Source organism: Bombus terrestris, chromosome 1 (assembly GCF_910591885.1).
Source record: "Bombus terrestris chromosome 1, iyBomTerr1.2, whole genome shotgun sequence".
In the NCBI taxonomy this organism is placed as follows: Eukaryota; Metazoa; Arthropoda; class Insecta; order Hymenoptera; family Apidae; genus Bombus; species Bombus terrestris.
In genome coordinates this window covers 4,968,456-4,985,509 of record NC_063269.1, presented here as the reverse complement: position 1 = coordinate 4,985,509, position 17,054 = coordinate 4,968,456, and the positions used below count along the sequence as shown (strand labels likewise).

Genomic DNA, 17,054 nt, shown 5'->3' with positions numbered 1-17,054 from the left:
TTTTAACGTAAATTCGACGTGCCTGCGTTGCGGTATCTTTGTACCGTAACGTGTGAAAGATCTACCTTTCAGGTCTGCGATACTTTCCGAGCAATACGGTCCTTTAACGTTGCCAAATTCGTCAACGCATCTAAAATGCCTGGCGACGCTCTCAAAGTCGCGTTAATGCCGGATTTTCGTGTATCGTTAAGCAAATTGCTTAAAAATTCGCGACAGAAGGGATCGAATACCTATCGCTCGGGAGGAGGAAATGTCAAGCAGACGCGACTGAGAAGGTTGAGAAGGAAGAAGGGAGAAAGAGAGAGAAGGAAAGGAGAGCCGGGGTGCCGGAACGAGCGGGGCCGACCCTGCGCGCAGCCTCCCCAGTCCACCCCGAAGATTCAGTCGTCGTGCGGCAGAGGAGGACCGAGGAACGCCCGGTCGAAGCACGCTGCTCTTCTCTCGATTCGTCTCACTTGCAACCCTCTCTGTTCCTCCGTTGGTCGGTCGGACGCACGCTCGTTGCCTCCCTTCGGTCGGTACGGTGCGTGCTACGGCTACGAGTGAAAACGGAGCTACGAGGACGCTTGCTGGCGTTTCGGTATATCCAACGAAACTGTTGCGACCAATACGGTAAAATCCCGACAACAACCGGAACATTCGGAAGAGAAACGATCGAAACATCGAAACTCCACGTCACCGCAATGTACGAAGCTCGATTCTCTGCGTGAATTCTACATTCGTACGAACATCGACGCCGGTCTGGGCTAGTCAACCTGTCTCCTCCGAATCTTTGCTTGCCTGTACCGTTTCTCTGTGTTCCTCTCTCTCTCTCTCTCTCTCTCTCTCTCTCTCTCTCTCTCTCTCGCTTTCGCAACACTGTGAAAGGCGAAGGGTGGGTAGTGATATTGCATGCCGCGATACTGGACACAGTGGTGGTAGTGTTTCTAGTGGTGGTGGTGGTGGTGGTGGTGGTAGTAGTGATGATGATAGTGGTGGTGGCGGCGGCGGCAGTGATACCAGGGATGCTGGTGGTAGTGACGGTTTAAATTTCAGCCGCGTGCTCGGGTTCACGTACGTGAGCCATTACACGGGTCCACGGACTTTCTCGCCAACCGAGTAGGATATACGAGCGCCAGTCACGGTTCGCGGATGCAAATTTCGGTCCAGCTCCTCGAGGTGCTGTATAATTTCTTTTTTGTCGGTAGCGCATTGGTACGCGCGAACCGAGCGGTCTCCGCTGCCACTTCTCTTCCGCCAGAGTTGCCGCGTGCGTGGACGCGTGTTTCTTGTCCATCGTATGGATTTCGAGTGCGTGCTTCGCCGAAAGGGTCCACGTCCATCCGACGTCCGTGCGTATCTGTTTCGCGAACGCGACAACGAAGAGATTCGATAGAGCCGGCACGAAAACGGGGAATACGACGTCCTGGCCGAGTCGCGCTCGTTCCCATGGCTCTCGGCTCGAATTCGCGATTCGATGCACGTTCGTACGCGAATCGACGGGTCGAACAACCAGTTGCGAGGCAATCGCGAATTCGCCACGATGAAAAAAGAATCGGCGAGATCGACCGATGTTTGTCTCCGTTCCGACCAAAGCCAGACGAATGTTCGTGAATCGTTTTACGGCAAAAAATCCGCTCCAAGTATAATACATATATTCGCCTGCGCGCGAAGATGGAACGAAACCAATATTTACGTCGCTATGATTTACGCTCGCGACGACTTTCCTCGAATATCACGATCCACGAGAGAACTCGGTACGCGACCGGCTCCGTAGATGAGAATCGTACCTCGTAGGCATTTCATCGAATAAAGGTTGAACGTTGATCGTCTGCGAAATCGTAATTCAACGGTTTTCTCGAAGCTCGCGCGGTTTCAACGTTTACTTACGCGAGTCTTCTCGCGTAGCAAAATGCCCGCAGGCGATAACTCGTTGGAAAAAGGGTACATTTATATTACGACGTCGAACCGTTTCTCCTTTCTTCCCATTTCTCTGAACGATCTGACATTAAATTTCCACGCCGCCGGTAGTTCGTAAGAGTTGGATTAAACGTAACATCATGATCGATTACGCGACGCGGCGGACACAATCATCGACTGCTCCACGCTGTCTGCTTCCTCGAAGGCCAGGATAGAAAGAGGTAAAACAGAGACTATCTTTTTATCGGAGAGGCCAAGTGGCTGGCGGTATACGAACAAGCGTATTGTTCGAAAGCTTGTTACATTAGACGAAAGTAGAGTGTAGTATCGATAGCGGCGTTTTCTCTTTCTCCCTGGTACGAAACCCTTGGGTGGCGGCGAGCAATCGTAAATACGTTGTAAACATTACCGATTCTCCGATATCGGAACTCGGTTTGATGCTGCAGTTCTTCCGCGAGAAAGAAAAAAGATACGGACGAGCATGTACAGACGGCTGTGTATACGCGTCTGCATACTATACGCGCATATACATCGAGCAAGTTTGCATTATGGAAATCCACGGACTTTACGACTTTTCGAAGATATCGCGTACATTTCCTTATCTCGGTTTAAGGCTCTCCGGCAAACATTTATCTCCGTGGCGTAAAGAGGATAGATAGACTCCGCAAAATCGGCAATGATCTCGTTCCGCAGTGAGATATACCTGGTAGCCTCCTCTATTTTCCATCCCGTGAAATATTTATATTCACGGAGAGCAAGGTCGAGGAAGAGAGAATTTTTCCATGGAAACGCGGACGATTGTTCGACTCGTGGTCAGAACAGACAGCAGCAGATTCTCTGGGTATTTCGTGAATTGGATCCGCGGCCTTGCGCGTGTTCCCGGTGCCGTTCGATCGCGCGGGAATGAATATCGGTAACCGTGGGACAGACGAACACAGAGGGTCGATGGTTTCCCGTCGTACTCTACTCTTTCTCGTTGAATAGAAATGCCAAACTACGCGCTCTTTTATTTTTTTATTTTTGTTCTGGCGTCGAGCGTTGTGTCGGAACGAACCATCGGGGAGAACAATTCGGGGGAGGGTTAGGGGTGAGAAAAATATGGCCCGGGTGCTACGTCGATCCAACTTGTCCGTTTATTTTTTTTTTTTTTCTTTCTTTCTTTCTTTCTTTTTCCGGCACTCGAGAATCGTCGACCGTTCCGAATATCGGTCACTGCAAATGAGATTCGTAGAAACGAAAACGCAACCTCGCGCCAGGATCAAACACCGGTCCGACCGGCGCTTTCTTCCTTCGCTTGGCGCGTCTAGCGAGAGACTCTTCACAGCGTGAAAGCAAACCGAATCACGACGAAAGAAAAACGGGGAAACACCGCGAAAGAGAGAGAGACAAAGAGAGCGTGGAGAAGAGGGTGGCAAGTGCCGGATTAACTAGCTTGTTTAAATGTTTAGATTGCCAGGTGGCAAAACTCTCCTTCTCCGTTCCGATGCAATTCGAATCGATCGACCGCTAAAAATCCGCTCGCGTTCGAGGTTATCGTCGTCAAGGGGAAGCTCCGAGCTTTTTCAACGGATTTAAATGCTCGACGGGTCCTAGAAGCAAATAAACCAACGAAAAATCAGAACAAGCTCTCCGAGCAGTACAATAAGAGCTCTGGTTTATAATTTCAGCATCGTGTACTCAAAACCTTTTGACACGAAGATACATCAGTACCAATTGAGAAATAAAAGTCGCAAAACATCGTCGGACGCGAGCGGATTCCTCTCCGGAAGATGAAATTCCAGTCGCGATCGTGTCGTCTCTACACGAAGAAACACGCGGACGTGACCGTCCTGACGACGATGAATTAGACGGTTCGGCGAACACGAACATCACGGTAAAAGTTTCAATGTTTCGTCTCTTTTATGAGACATTTGCCGCGAATGAACGTCTTTCGAGAAAGAAGTACAATCCCGATCAGATCTAGCGAAACGAGTCTCGTTAAAAGAGGCAAACGCGGACCGCACGGTATCCTTTCTCGAGCAAGAAGAAAAGCTTTAACCGTAAGAGCGTCTCGCGAGTAAAACGAGTGGTCGGTGAATAGAGTCAGCTGGAGTATACGATAGACGTCGCGTAATCTGAAAACCGTTCTGCTGATTAAATCGTGGCTAAGCGAACGTAGGTGTCGTTCTATAGCCGTGACCCGGTATCCTTTTAGAAACGAACGGATTCGCCGGCGCAGGAAAAGGAAACGAAGAGTGTACGTGCACGATGCCAGCCAGAACGACGTCAAAGGGTAGAACGCAGCCAGAAGCGAGCGGAACGTGGTCGAACCGATACTCGCAACAACACCGTTCGATTTTACACTTTTATACGAAACGAGCTACGCCGATCACCGTTTCCGTGTTGTTTCGGCCTGACGGTTGTGCCTTTTGATTCGTACACGAAAATAGAGGCGAGTGACCGGTGAACGTTGACTAAAACGCGCGACCATTGCCAACAAACGAAACGTCGCCGCTTGCCTCGTCGACGTCGACATCAGCGAATCAACGTTGACGTGAGAACGATACGGGAAACGGTGGTGATTCGAGCGGCGTGACTGCGCGTGACGATCGACGCTCCCAAATGGATGGAAAGAGTACGCCCGAGTCTTAACCGGCCTGTAAATAGTCTGTCGTAATTCTCGTCACGCGGCTCCGATATCCCTTAAGTGGCGATATCCCCGGTCGGGTTGTTTCGCAAGCGTACGCAGACTTTCCTTCCTTTTCGCGAGCGAAACGAACCGGAGGAAATAGTGGCGAGCGAAAAACGTGGTGCAGTCTGCAGATTCCAATCGGGAAAAAACGAGAAAGCAGGAAAGGAGAAAGGATATAAAAGGAAACGTCCAGGAAGGAGCCTAATGTTTCTCAACGACATGGAGCTGCTAATGTTCTTAGCAGTAACGGCCTCTCTTTTGGGTTATTGCCAAACAGATGAAAAAGGTAATGTATAGACGTCACTTGGACGGTGACGAAAGAAACGCGAGCTTTGCTTTCGGCTGTTACCATCGCGCGATCGTAAATCCAGGGATGCACGATGGAAAACCGGCAAACATCGACAGAGATTAACTTTTATGGTCAGCGAAACGAGTGGCCGCCGCGAATGTACTTATATCACCGATACCGACCTCTTTTTCAATGGTCCAACGATCTACCACTGCGCTTTTAATAACCAACGAAAACGCGCCAGTCGTAAACACGAGGATACGGCTTGCTCGTTCTACGATCAGTCGATCCAACGGTTCTTATTTTCCAACGATTCCTGGATCAACGAAGCTCGCGTGTATCCTTTTAACGATAATTTTTCGTCGAACGTTTGCTCGTTTCTTTCGAAAGGACGTAAAAATTTCAACGATACAATTGCGATACAAGAGAAAAAGGGATGTGCAAAGAAAAAGTGCACCGTGAGGCTTTACGCGCGTAAAAATGAATTTTCAAGGATCCAATTATTTTCTCGCGGATAATATCGCGAGAGAAATTTCCATTTTGACAGTAATTCAGAAACTGTTGACCGAAAGTATCGAGAAATAAGCAAATGAACAACGACGACGAAGTATCACTTCGTACGGAATCTGGCCGTTTTTAATTAGAATCATCAATCGCGTCAGAACTAAAAAATATTTCGCTGTTATTGGATGACAAAGTAAACGAAACAGCAAATATGGAACGGTTAATTGCAAATATTTATTACAAAATTAGTTTGCCCCGTTTCGTTTCGCGAAAATTATAGCAAAGAGAAATAACGTAATAATATGAGATATGGTTCGCTCGGTTCACGGTGACGCAGATGAAATACCAAAGTATGATATCTGCAGCCGCGGTTTCGATCGTCTCTAATTGCCACGATACAGTCCGTGATACAGTGATTTTCGTCTTGTGTTCTTACCTATTTATGGCTACCGCCCACTTAACGACACATGAACAGCATCAGATCGATATCGACTTATTTACGTTCTGTAGCCGAGAACCAACCTAACCCAAGTCTATGCTTTTCGAAATCCAGTTATACACACGGCGCGTCATTGCACTTTCTTTGTTTTATCGAAACAACATGGGCCTATTTACGTTCGTTATAAATAGAAAAAGGATCTAAGTGGATCGAACTACTTTCAGTGGCCACTGTTTATCCGTATGACGTCGTCTTTTCTTTCTATTTCCTTTTGAACGATTTATAGTTAACGATTCGATACACAGAGACAACGAACCTTTCGGGAGATTTAATTTTAGCGGTGAGAGAGGGAAAGAAGAAACGACGATCGAGTTGAAAACGTGGAATCGCGATTTTTCATCTTGACACGACTGTGATGGAGCGCGTAAAAAAACGGAAGTAGCCACCGTATCCATCTCTTTATTCGAAGCTACGCATCACTAACCGATCATCGATGCACCGATAAAGCTTCGATTAATCCTCGTATAGAGCATACGCGTCGATCATTCGACGAACAAAGTACGAACTTGACCGATTAACAGATTTTCGAAACCTTCCATCTAAAATAACGTTGACTGGAGAAGGACGCGGCGCGCATCGGATTTGCGTATAACCGCCAACATCCGCGAGGGTTATCAGTTTTACGTAAACTGTGCTTCATCTACTCACTTCGTGACTTTGATCGGGTATTAAATTTTAGCGAAAGGATACGAGGAAGAAACGAAGAAAGGATAGCTAGAAGTTTGCCCATCGACCAACAAGGTGTAATCAGTTTTTCATTTAACCGGCTAATCCATCGTTTAGCGGATATTGCGAACGCCAACGATCGAATTATATGAGGTAGAAACTTTTAGCCGAAGCTTGAAAAACAATTACCTGCTATTTTTCGTTGTAACTGAGTCGAAAACGAAATTTATCGCTATCGATTTTACAGAAACCATTCTTGATCCTCGGCTACGTATTTCTGTAATAGCCGAACGTCGAGGGCAATCTAGCCGAACATCGAAATACCATGATGGAAATAGCAATAGCAACACGAGTTTAATCAATTTCCCGTTTATCTCGCGTTCCATTTCACTAATCCATCATTTTACTGGGAAATTAATGCTGCGTCGACGCTTGGCCCGCGATTCGAAAGCGTCCGTTTTTCGAGCAGTCGACGCTTTCTCAGTCGAAAGGAGCGTATCGACAGATTTTGTTAATTAAATACGACTGGCCGTTTAACGGCCAATCATCGTTGAAAAGCCGAAATCTCTATTCAATGCGGTATGCGGAAATTTCGCGCGTCGATTCGCGGAAAATCGAGAATACCGTGAAACGTGGCATCTTAATCCAACGCATTTCACGCGCTCCATTGAAAACCGGAATCCGTCGACGCGACAAAAACGGAATCGCGATGCAAGAACAATATCGTCATAGTCACCTTCCCGTTTATCCAGCTCATCTGTGCTTTATAGACTGCTATAGTTGTTCGTTGGAAACTTCGAACCGACAGGTGCATCGCTGAGTAAAACCAATTCCACCGACGGGACAGATCTACCACTCGACTATGTACCGTGTACATGTCTCATCTTGTCTCGTCTCGAATTCAACGTGGGATTACTTTACCGAAAAGAAGACGAATACGATGCGACAGCCGCTCGATGCTTTACCATTCGTAATACGCGAGTTAAGAAGAGACAAGGCCGAGTTCGCTACGATTCCACGAACACGTCCGACGTCAAGTATTAGCTAAGAATGACGTTTATTGGTCAGATGTGAGGTTGGCTTGCAGAAACGCTACCCCCAAGCGACTGACTTTGCGCCATTTCTCTGCCCTATTATCTTGGTAATTAGCGATCGATCAACATTTCCGATAAGAGAAAATCTGCTTGTAGTTGGATAAGGATCTCGACCTCGTTATTTCTAGGTTGTGCCTTGCGCCGATAAATTCGAACCGTGAAAACAATAAAACCCGTGCGTAAAAATCCACGGATTCTGGTTAACGGGCAGGCGTTAGTGTCGTACGGTATCGTCGCTGAACTCTGCCATCGCCAACCAAACTACATTCAACCGCGATGCGAAGCTACAGGAATAGTCTATGCGTGAATAACAATATTACGATCTACACGGTAACCCGAAATCGATGAAAACGATTCGCTGTCGACGTTAATGCTTTTATGCGCTGTTCGACGATGATAGGAAAAGAAAAGCGAAGAGAAAGAAACAGAGATGAAAGAACGGCCCCGAAGAAAGAGAAAAAGAGGATCCTACGTAGTTAATGACCCGTGCGGTTATTCTACGTACTCGACCGCTTTCTTAGATCATTTACACGCCACTGGGAAATAAACTCTTTACAAGTCTCAACGTTCGGTGTAAGAGGACGTCCGATTTCTCGGTATACAGCTAGATACGAGATCTCTCCTTCAACGGTCGTTTAAAGGAGTTGAAGTCGTTCATTCATCGGTCTTGCCAACCTTTTCAATCGCCTACTGTATTTTCTTTCTTCTCTTTTATCCCTTCTTCTTCTCTTCATTACGTTGTCCTCTTTCTCCGTGCTCGACACGATCGAAGTATATCGAATGATGAAAAATATCAAATCATAACGATCGACAACGTCAAATAAATTTTGCTCCGTCGTGGTGCGGCATCGGTCGTTTATTTGCCACGGCTGTAGTCCTCTTTTCGCAATTGTTTCGATTTCCGTAAAATTCCCCATATTTTGCGAGGCTCCGCCGCGACAATTTAAATTAAACATGTAAGAATCCAATTTGATACGATTGCAAACGCTCAGCAGCTGAATATTTTACATCGATAAAAATCACACGATCCTTTTATTCACAAGCAAATGATAAATAGTTTATAAGCAGGCTTTAACGTTATTAAGAGCGATCAATTATCGTATAAAAATCTACATTGAAATTATTACTTATTCTACCGGGTGAAAAAAATTGTCCGAACTGTGCCATATATACAGAATTTTCTCGAAAACACCCATTACGCGTCTGATCGCATTCCTCAACGCAAATTATTTATCAAGGTTGTAATAACGTTTCGTCGTGTATGAAATTTTTATACGAATGATATGTACGGAACAAACAGGCGAAAATTAAAACGTTGAAACATACCGAGGTTCGACAAAATCGAATATCAAATTCAATTTGATTGTTCGAGGAATTAAATCGCTTAAACATCTACGATATAAAGCGACGCGCTCAAAACGAACATTTTTATCGATAAAATGGAAAAGCGTACAAACAACGCGTGCGTTCCTCCGCGAAACGCAGAAAAGGAATAATCAACAATTTCTAAAGTTTCCGTTTATTTGCAATGTTCGCATCGATTCGTAGAATTCATCCCCAACAAAATTAAGGGAACGGAAAATATGCGCAAACAAGGGTATCCAATTGTTTCACAGATTCTATTGGTTCGTCGATCGACCGCTATACATTGTCGTGATCCGAAATGACCTTGACCGCCAATGAAACGACCTCGATAACTCCCATGTCATTTAAACGACCTTAATTTCTAACGACGCTCGATCCGATTCTCTCAACCTACCTTATTTTTTATTCAAGTCGAAACTTTCATATCAACAACGAGATTACCTACCATTATTTATAACAAATCCGATACGATTATATTTCCGTTTTATCGTGTCGTTTTCCTCTTTTAAATCCTATCCTTTTAAGGAACGATTTTAAGAAACTAAACTGTACGTTTATGCGTCTGTAAAAATACGCTCTACGTTTTGCAGCTTGTTTTAAGCAGAAACGTGTATGCCTATGAACGTGTTCAAAGCGTATACACCTCCTAAGTAACCTAGTACAAAGAAACGAGCAAACATATACTATACATTCATATTTCACGCATCGATAGCTGAACGATTGCCACCCGGAAGGAACAATAAATTTTTCAAATTTATTACAGTGTCATTTTATGGTGCGAGCTACATTCATCTTCCGGTACAAGAAGCTAAGGGTGCGACTGACATCAGCTTCCGGTTTCGAACTCATCTCGCGGACGCTATGCTGCTATTGGCCGCTGGCAAGACGGATTACTGCCTGATCAAACTCGAAGCCGGCAGATTGAAGGTTCGTTTGCCCTCAATGCTTACTTCTATTAATAGGCTTTCTGTTTGGAGCTCCGTGGTCGCTCGTCGTTAACCAACCGCACGTGCTACAGTCCGACGCGACAGTCAGACTTACGTCCCTCTCTTCCTGTCCCTCCTTCTCTCTCTCTTTCTCTCTTTCTCTTTGACTCTCTATCTTTCTACAACCGAGCTAAGAAATTAGGCTTGCTTTGATACATAGAAAAAAGGACGAAAAAAGAGAAGGGGAAACGCATAGAGCTAAAACACTACACCACGACAGCCATAAAAAATGCGAAAGGTGAAATACGATTTTCATGCACACGTCCAACGATGACGTTTTACCGGTTGGTTTTATAACTTCGATAAAAACCGTGATTTTAACGTCGCATCGTTGCCCCGTTTTATTCGAACCATTAAAACTCCGCAAGTAAAAACATCTTATTTATGTACGCCGTTGCTCGTGCTCCTCACGTTAAAAGGGGGAGAAACAGGGCAGATCGATGCATCTCATGGCAGAATAACATTTATCGGCGAAAGAAGAAAACAACCATCTTTTTTCTTCTCTTTGCCTATTTTTCTCTCCCTTTCCCTTTCCCATTACGTAAAAAGCGTTCGTAAAATTCACTCTCGAGCAAAGTTAACGCCTTCCTTTGACTTTGTTTAAATCAATTCCAGGGCATTAAGTTCTCTCTGAATCAGCCGGGCATGAAACGCGCCAAGCCAATAATGAGTTTCAGCGTAAACTTTGATATAAAATACATACTGCTACGACACGATTTTGTTGTAGTTAATAATCCATCGCGTAACTACCGCATCGGAATGATCGCTTTATACCAGGTGAAATAAACAATACGACATTACAACCCATCGATCGCCGTTTCACGAGACGAGCAATTTTCGCCGCGTGTCTCAAAAATACAATAGCGGCTCGCGAGCCGGCGACTATTTTTAATTGAATTAAATATGACACGCTGGGATTTAACTTTCACGCGCACGTCACATGAAATAAAATATTGTAATTTATTTCAAAGCAACATCCTCTGTAAACTGCCGTGAAAATTTCTATTTGCGAATAATCGTGAAAGCTGTTCTTCCATGGTTGTCGTTAAAACGCGATCGGCGCCGAAATTTTTAACGCGAATCGTTGCGTTTTAACTTAGCAAAAAAAAAGAAAAAGAAAAACCAGCGTTCCATGTCGCACAGTCTAACGAAGAAGTATGGAGGAACACGAGATCGTTTCGTTCAATTATGTCGGGTCGCGATTATACCTCATAATTTGTGCCGTCGCGGGTTTTGTCGGAAACTTTTATGCTTGTTTGCTTCCGGATGATTTTGCTGTAACACGTTGAAGCGTACCGATCGTTAAGGATTCAGTCGACGCGAGTTTCAACCACGAATTCTCGGTGCTCGTATGAACGTGCACGGTTATTAACGATCGCCGGTGACGCCGCGACGTCGGCCCGAAACGAATGCTCGTTGCCGAGGAATTAAACGGCTGCAACGAACGTACCAGGTTGCATTACGAGGAACAACGATGCACGTGGGACGACAGTGCCCAGATGGACCACTTTGCTCTTAGATAGTAATCGTCGTCGAGCTCTAGTTACAAATTATGAATCCGTGAGAAGAATCGCTATAAGTATGACGAATAGGAGCAACATCACCACAAAATGCGTACAACTATCTAACGATAAATAGGAACCAGTTGTTAATCCAGCTACGCTCGTTACGTTTAATTCGAATATATTATATCCAGCGATCGCGTTCATACGATGCAAACGCTTGATAAGTAGAAACAAACGCGAAAGCCCGAAACATTTACAGAGCGCTGGCTATTAATCGTCTGTCAGCGGTTATTGTTACCTGGCCTCAGACAAGGGACATTAATATTCTTTAGCGAGAGGGGATTTGCAAACTTTGAATCGGTGACGCGTATCGTTCTTGATTGAACGTTTTAGACCGATTCTGGCATTAACTTGGGTTAACGCGATTAGCGAAAGTCGCGTTTCGTGTCTCTCATCCTTCGTAAACGCGTTCGAACGTGAATCGATAGACGCAAACGAGATCGTAACACAAACCACGTTTCACCGACGATGAATCTTCGTTAGAAATTGCGAACGTGTAACTCTCAATTAAGAAGCTACATAAAGGGAAGAGACGCAAACAATAAGCAACCGGGCAGACAAAACAGTCTTGACGTCTGTGGCGAACATTTAACTGCCAACGTACCATATCGCGCGATTATACGAATACGAGAGGAAAAATTCTCGAACGAAACTCTAATTCGATCTAATTCAGCGAGGAAGAAAAACGAGGAAAGCGCCAGTTCCTTCGCGAACTCTAATAAATCCAGAAAATTGCAGACCGATCAGCCTATTCAGCTGGCCGAGCGAGACCCTGGAAATGCGAATTGCTATAATTCAGCTAAAAATCTAGAACGTCGTGAAAGCAGTTCCCTTCTGGACTCGTCTTAAATCTTTCGGAAACGTAGAGAAAATTACAGAGCAACTGACTTCTTCGATACTACTACGCAATGGTTAACGCGTGAACGTAACTGTCCGCTGTCTTGCAGGAAATTTAAATGGTCGAACCTGAGCCTTTTTGCGACAACCTTAAGACGATGACTAGGGTAATCCAGTATCGCGATAGAGTGTTGAAATACCGTCTAAGTGCATTAGAGGACGAAGAAAATGCCGTTTCTCGATGGAGCGCTAGGATCCAAGGTGAAAACCGCGCGAATCTAATTTCGCGAAGGGTTAAGTCCACAGGCCGAACCATGAGAAGACGGGTAGGTGGTGTCTGAGCTTAATTAAATTTGTTAAGAAGATCGTTAAAGAGGATGAGAAGGGGGATAAGCGAGAGAGCAAAAAGTGCAATGGAATCGTTTCAGCCTTGTATGCCTCGGTACGCTGTAGGATCTGCCTCGGCTCTCGCTTCGTGGTTTTACTCGTTTAAAATCTTTTCCATCTTCACGGTTATTCAATTATTCGGAAATTGGAGCTCATCGACGAAAAGTATCGTTTACTTCCGATTGTTTCAGCAGCACGTTAAATTCGCATGAAAATTTATTCTATCGCGCGTTACAGCGTTTATATTTACCAAATGAACGAAAAATCTCTATGAATTTAATCAAACGTGCATCGTTTGCTTTATATCGAGATTCCGTCGAAACGATTCGATGTCCGCCGAAGCACGCAGTTCCGAATTCGGTCTGGTGGCCAGAATGTGTGAGAGAGAGAGAGAGAGGGAGAGAGAGAGAGATGAAAAATATCATCCTTTTTCTCCTGGTTGTAATCGACCAGTCGAATATTTGTCATTGTTCCCTTTCCAATCACCGGTGCTGCATCGATAATGCACCGACGTGGTCGTCTCTTCGACCTTCGAAACGTATAGATTCGCGTTTACACTCAACGAAGTGTCGTGTCTCTCGCGCTTATACATATTAATGGGTTCCTGCATAGTCATCGGACATCACGCTACTACCGGCTGAACTTGCAACTCGCAAAAGCTCACGCCTTTATTACGGAATCGATCGCAGAACGAGAAGAGACCGTCTGAAGCGTCGGTGTTACGATCGGCTTCGATGCCAATCGCGCAACCTCGTAATTTCGACCCGCCTCTGCGAACGATCGACTTTTCATTAAGGTACGATTCTACCACGGCTGTCTCGGTGGTTCGTTCCCCTGTTCAAGATCAACGACGAAGAGATCGTGGGAGTTACATCGAAGACGTCGCTATAAGTCTCGATCGGTCGATTTAGGTCGCGATTAAAGACTCTTTATCAGAGGCTGCCGCGTCGTCCCTCGGTAAAGCGCGTCGTGTACCATCCTAACTCGATAATGCATTACTCGAACCAGTCTCATAATGTCGACCCAAGATGCCGCAAAACGGAAAAAAAAGCTTCGCGTAATCCCTGCCCGTTTGTGGCGTCGTACCGGGTACCTGTGCAAAAGGGTCGAGCTTTGGATTAATAAAATGCACTAGCTAGACTACTATGTCAACCGTTTCTTTTTAACCGGTACCTGGATTATCGTGGTCGCTTTCCTTTTTCACCGGATGGACAGTTCCTTGCAGATTTTAAGCGAAGCAAGTGTTACGTAAATAGATGCTAATTTTTATTCTAATTTACTTAGATGCCGGAGTCAAGAAGTCGGCGCGAGTAAGTTTCCTAAATAAGGGAAGGATTATGCGGCGAGCTGTTTGCCCTCCTTGCTATTCTTTATGAATTATGTTCTCGGGTATGTGTTCTTCGCAGCTTTTCAAAAACTCTCCCACAGGTTTCAGAAAATCCGATTACGTGCCATCTAGTTAGAGGTAGAGTCTGATAAACGAGCAATAGATGACAATCTGAGGAAGATCAATATTTAATACGTTTCTAGAGTATCCTTTTACACTACGCATGCATGAACCGAGGATGTGATTCTTGTTAAAGTAGGATGAAAAATGGGACGTTGAATCGCCGAGGGTTTCTCTCCGCCCCGCTTGTCGGAGAAATTTCAAAAAGTATTACTAGCACGAGCTAACCGCAGAAAATCTAAATCTTTTCACAGTCGCGTTTCTTCCGAGATTATAGGAGCACGTAAACCCAAAATTGTGCACCATCGAAAGAATAATTCTCCTTCTATGAATCGCTTTATCTGAATTTCCAGCAAGGAGTAATTATCCTTGGAAGAAAGTTGTTCGACTTTGGCCGAGCATCGAAGTCCATGTAATTCCATTTGTCATTAGTCGAACGACTTATGAAGATCGTTTCTTTTGATTTTTTCACAGGTTCACATAAATTTAGGCGCAGGTGAAAGCGAGATGGCCAGTGCTCGTGGATTGACATTGAACGATCTGAGCTGGCACGAGGTAAACCTGACGAGACGAGAAGCGAATATCACGCTACAGATTGACGTGATACACACGACCAAGTCCCTTCTACCAGGACGTTTCTTCGAACTGAATATACACTACGGAGTCTTCATCGGGGGACAGGGTGACTTTAACGAGCTATTTCTAGGTAAGACGCACCGGCAAGCTTGACTCACTCGGATAAATCGTCGCGCCACGTGACTGCACTAGCTTACTAACTTACGCCTCGTTTCCAACGCGAGGACCGCACCAGCTACCACGCATCGATTTTGATGAAGTTTCTCAATTACATCGAGAAGACAAATATTTTTTCCTCGAGCCAACCCGTGATAGTCCGTGCAATTACTTCGCAGCGTTTAACGTTTCTCGTTTAAAATATTTATAACGTAGAGCGACTTTCTTGTAATTTCTTTGAAATTTTAACGATACGTTGTTTAACATATTATCTGTATATATGTATACAGACGTATAGATATACATGATTCAATGTTTAGAGAGCCTAGCCTTAGCGAAATGGAAATATTCATCTTCAAAGTTGTAAGTTTTAACGCGTAATCCCTATAGAGATGCTGCATCCCGAGCTGTTGCAAAAATAACTTTTTGATGAATTGCAAAAGAACCGTTCTTACGAAGTTCTTAAAAAACTAATATGTAGTGTAAAATGATTAAGAGAATTTTTTTCAGAAAAAAAGGTCAGTCTTTGCCCAGCCGTTTCCCACTAAAAGTAACGTGAAATATCGTAATATCGGTAATCTCCGCATCGAAATTGCCGTGTACATTAGAACGCGAAGGTGTCGTTACGTCCATTTCTGAATTATTCGTTAATACGAGCACGTGCAGACAGCTACGAAATTTCTTCATAGAGAATCTCAGACACGCATGGAGAACATGACTCTCGAGTTTCAATGTCTTTTACTTTCGATAGATACAGTTACGTTACAAATATCTTAAACCATTTTCTTCTTTAAATCGAACAAGACTACGGTTTCGTTTCCTTTTGCTCGGTTGAACGATCGCCAACACAGCCTTTAACATCTATCGGAGTGAAAATTTACGAGTATCGTCTACGAGGCTACCTTCAAGCAAGATTTTCACTGATAAATTTTTACTACTACCCCAACGATAAAATTCGTCACGGCCGAAATTGAAATAGAAAAACAATATAAGGACGTTCGACGAAAAATATTTCATTGACGCGGTCGAGTGAAACTAGATTTGACAAGCCCCACTTCGATTCCACACGCCATTCGTATAAAAACTCATATTTTCACAACTGCAAACGGATTATACAGAGACGGCCCGAGGTTTGTGTTACGTGATCACGGCCCGGCAACAACCAGTTGGATTTAAATATTCGTATTGCGTTTGTTGCGGCAAAATATCTACTCTATTGCAGAGATTTTCTCGCTCTACGTACAATAGAAACAACGGATCCCACGATTCGGTAGCCCAGTGTTTCTATTTATTATTTCTTGTGGTACGAGCGGATCCGCGAAAAATATTTCCATTTACGAATTCTCGATTGCAAACTGTTTTTGCGATTCTTCTACTGTTGTACTAATTGTGAAGTAGATGATATATCGTACCAGTCAGAAAGAAAAAGAGAAAACGGCAAACGACGATTACGTAGATAAGTAAAAATACAGGATGAATCACTCGAAAGCAATCGTTAGAATCGCTGGTTTTTTTTCTTTTTTTTTTATAAAAATTAACGCACGACTCGCGTATTTCTCTTCGTTTTCTCTCGAGTATTTTTGAGTGACCTGGAATATCCTCGAATAGTCATTATTCGTCGTTAAATTCGAAGGACAAAAAGATACGAAAATTTTTCAAGAGAATTTTAGTATTTTTCGTGCTAGTAGCAACGAAATTTCACTGATAAAAACTTTCGATTTCGATCTCGATCGACGTTCGGTGTTTAACGATAAACAGCGATACAGAAGCAAATCGATAAGGCAATCGTGAGGGAAACGGAGCAAGCAATTAAAACAGCGATTCGCCTCATATATCAAATAGCCAGTCTGTATCTTTCGACATCGATCTAGTGAAATATTATTTAGTGTACGTCATGGGGGATATTTACTCCATCCATCACTGACGTGCGCACCATCAGCAACGGTCATTGAGCAAGATTAGCACGGAGAATATTCTGATAGTAGGACACCACGACACTGGCCGTACTCTCTAAACCTAATTTCTAGTCGCTGACGGATCGATCATCGATCTCCTTCCCCGACAAGATGAAATTATCGAAGCTTACCGGAATAGCCGGCCCGTTAATCGGGAT

At 44.4% G+C, this 17,054-nt stretch overlaps 1 protein-coding gene across 11 annotated transcripts in view; it reads left to right on the top strand.

The window, feature by feature from the left end:
- The first annotated feature begins 373 nt into the window (after positions 1 to 373).
- Positions 374 to 17,054, top strand: part of LOC100644355 (chondroitin sulfate proteoglycan 4) — a 33,271-nt gene continuing 16,590 nt past the window's right edge. The window contains exons 1-5 of one of the 11 annotated variants that reach the window (XM_048414689.1): positions 374 to 782; positions 3,348 to 3,772; positions 4,094 to 4,856; positions 9,751 to 9,914; positions 14,684 to 14,915. In XM_048414689.1, coding sequence (XP_048270646.1) covers positions 4,775 to 4,856; positions 9,751 to 9,914; positions 14,684 to 14,915 — 478 coding nt within the window. In that variant the 5' untranslated portion in view covers positions 374 to 782; positions 3,348 to 3,772; positions 4,094 to 4,774. The other 10 variants (XM_048414719.1, XM_048414716.1, XM_048414701.1 and 7 more) reach the window with 10 other exon arrangements.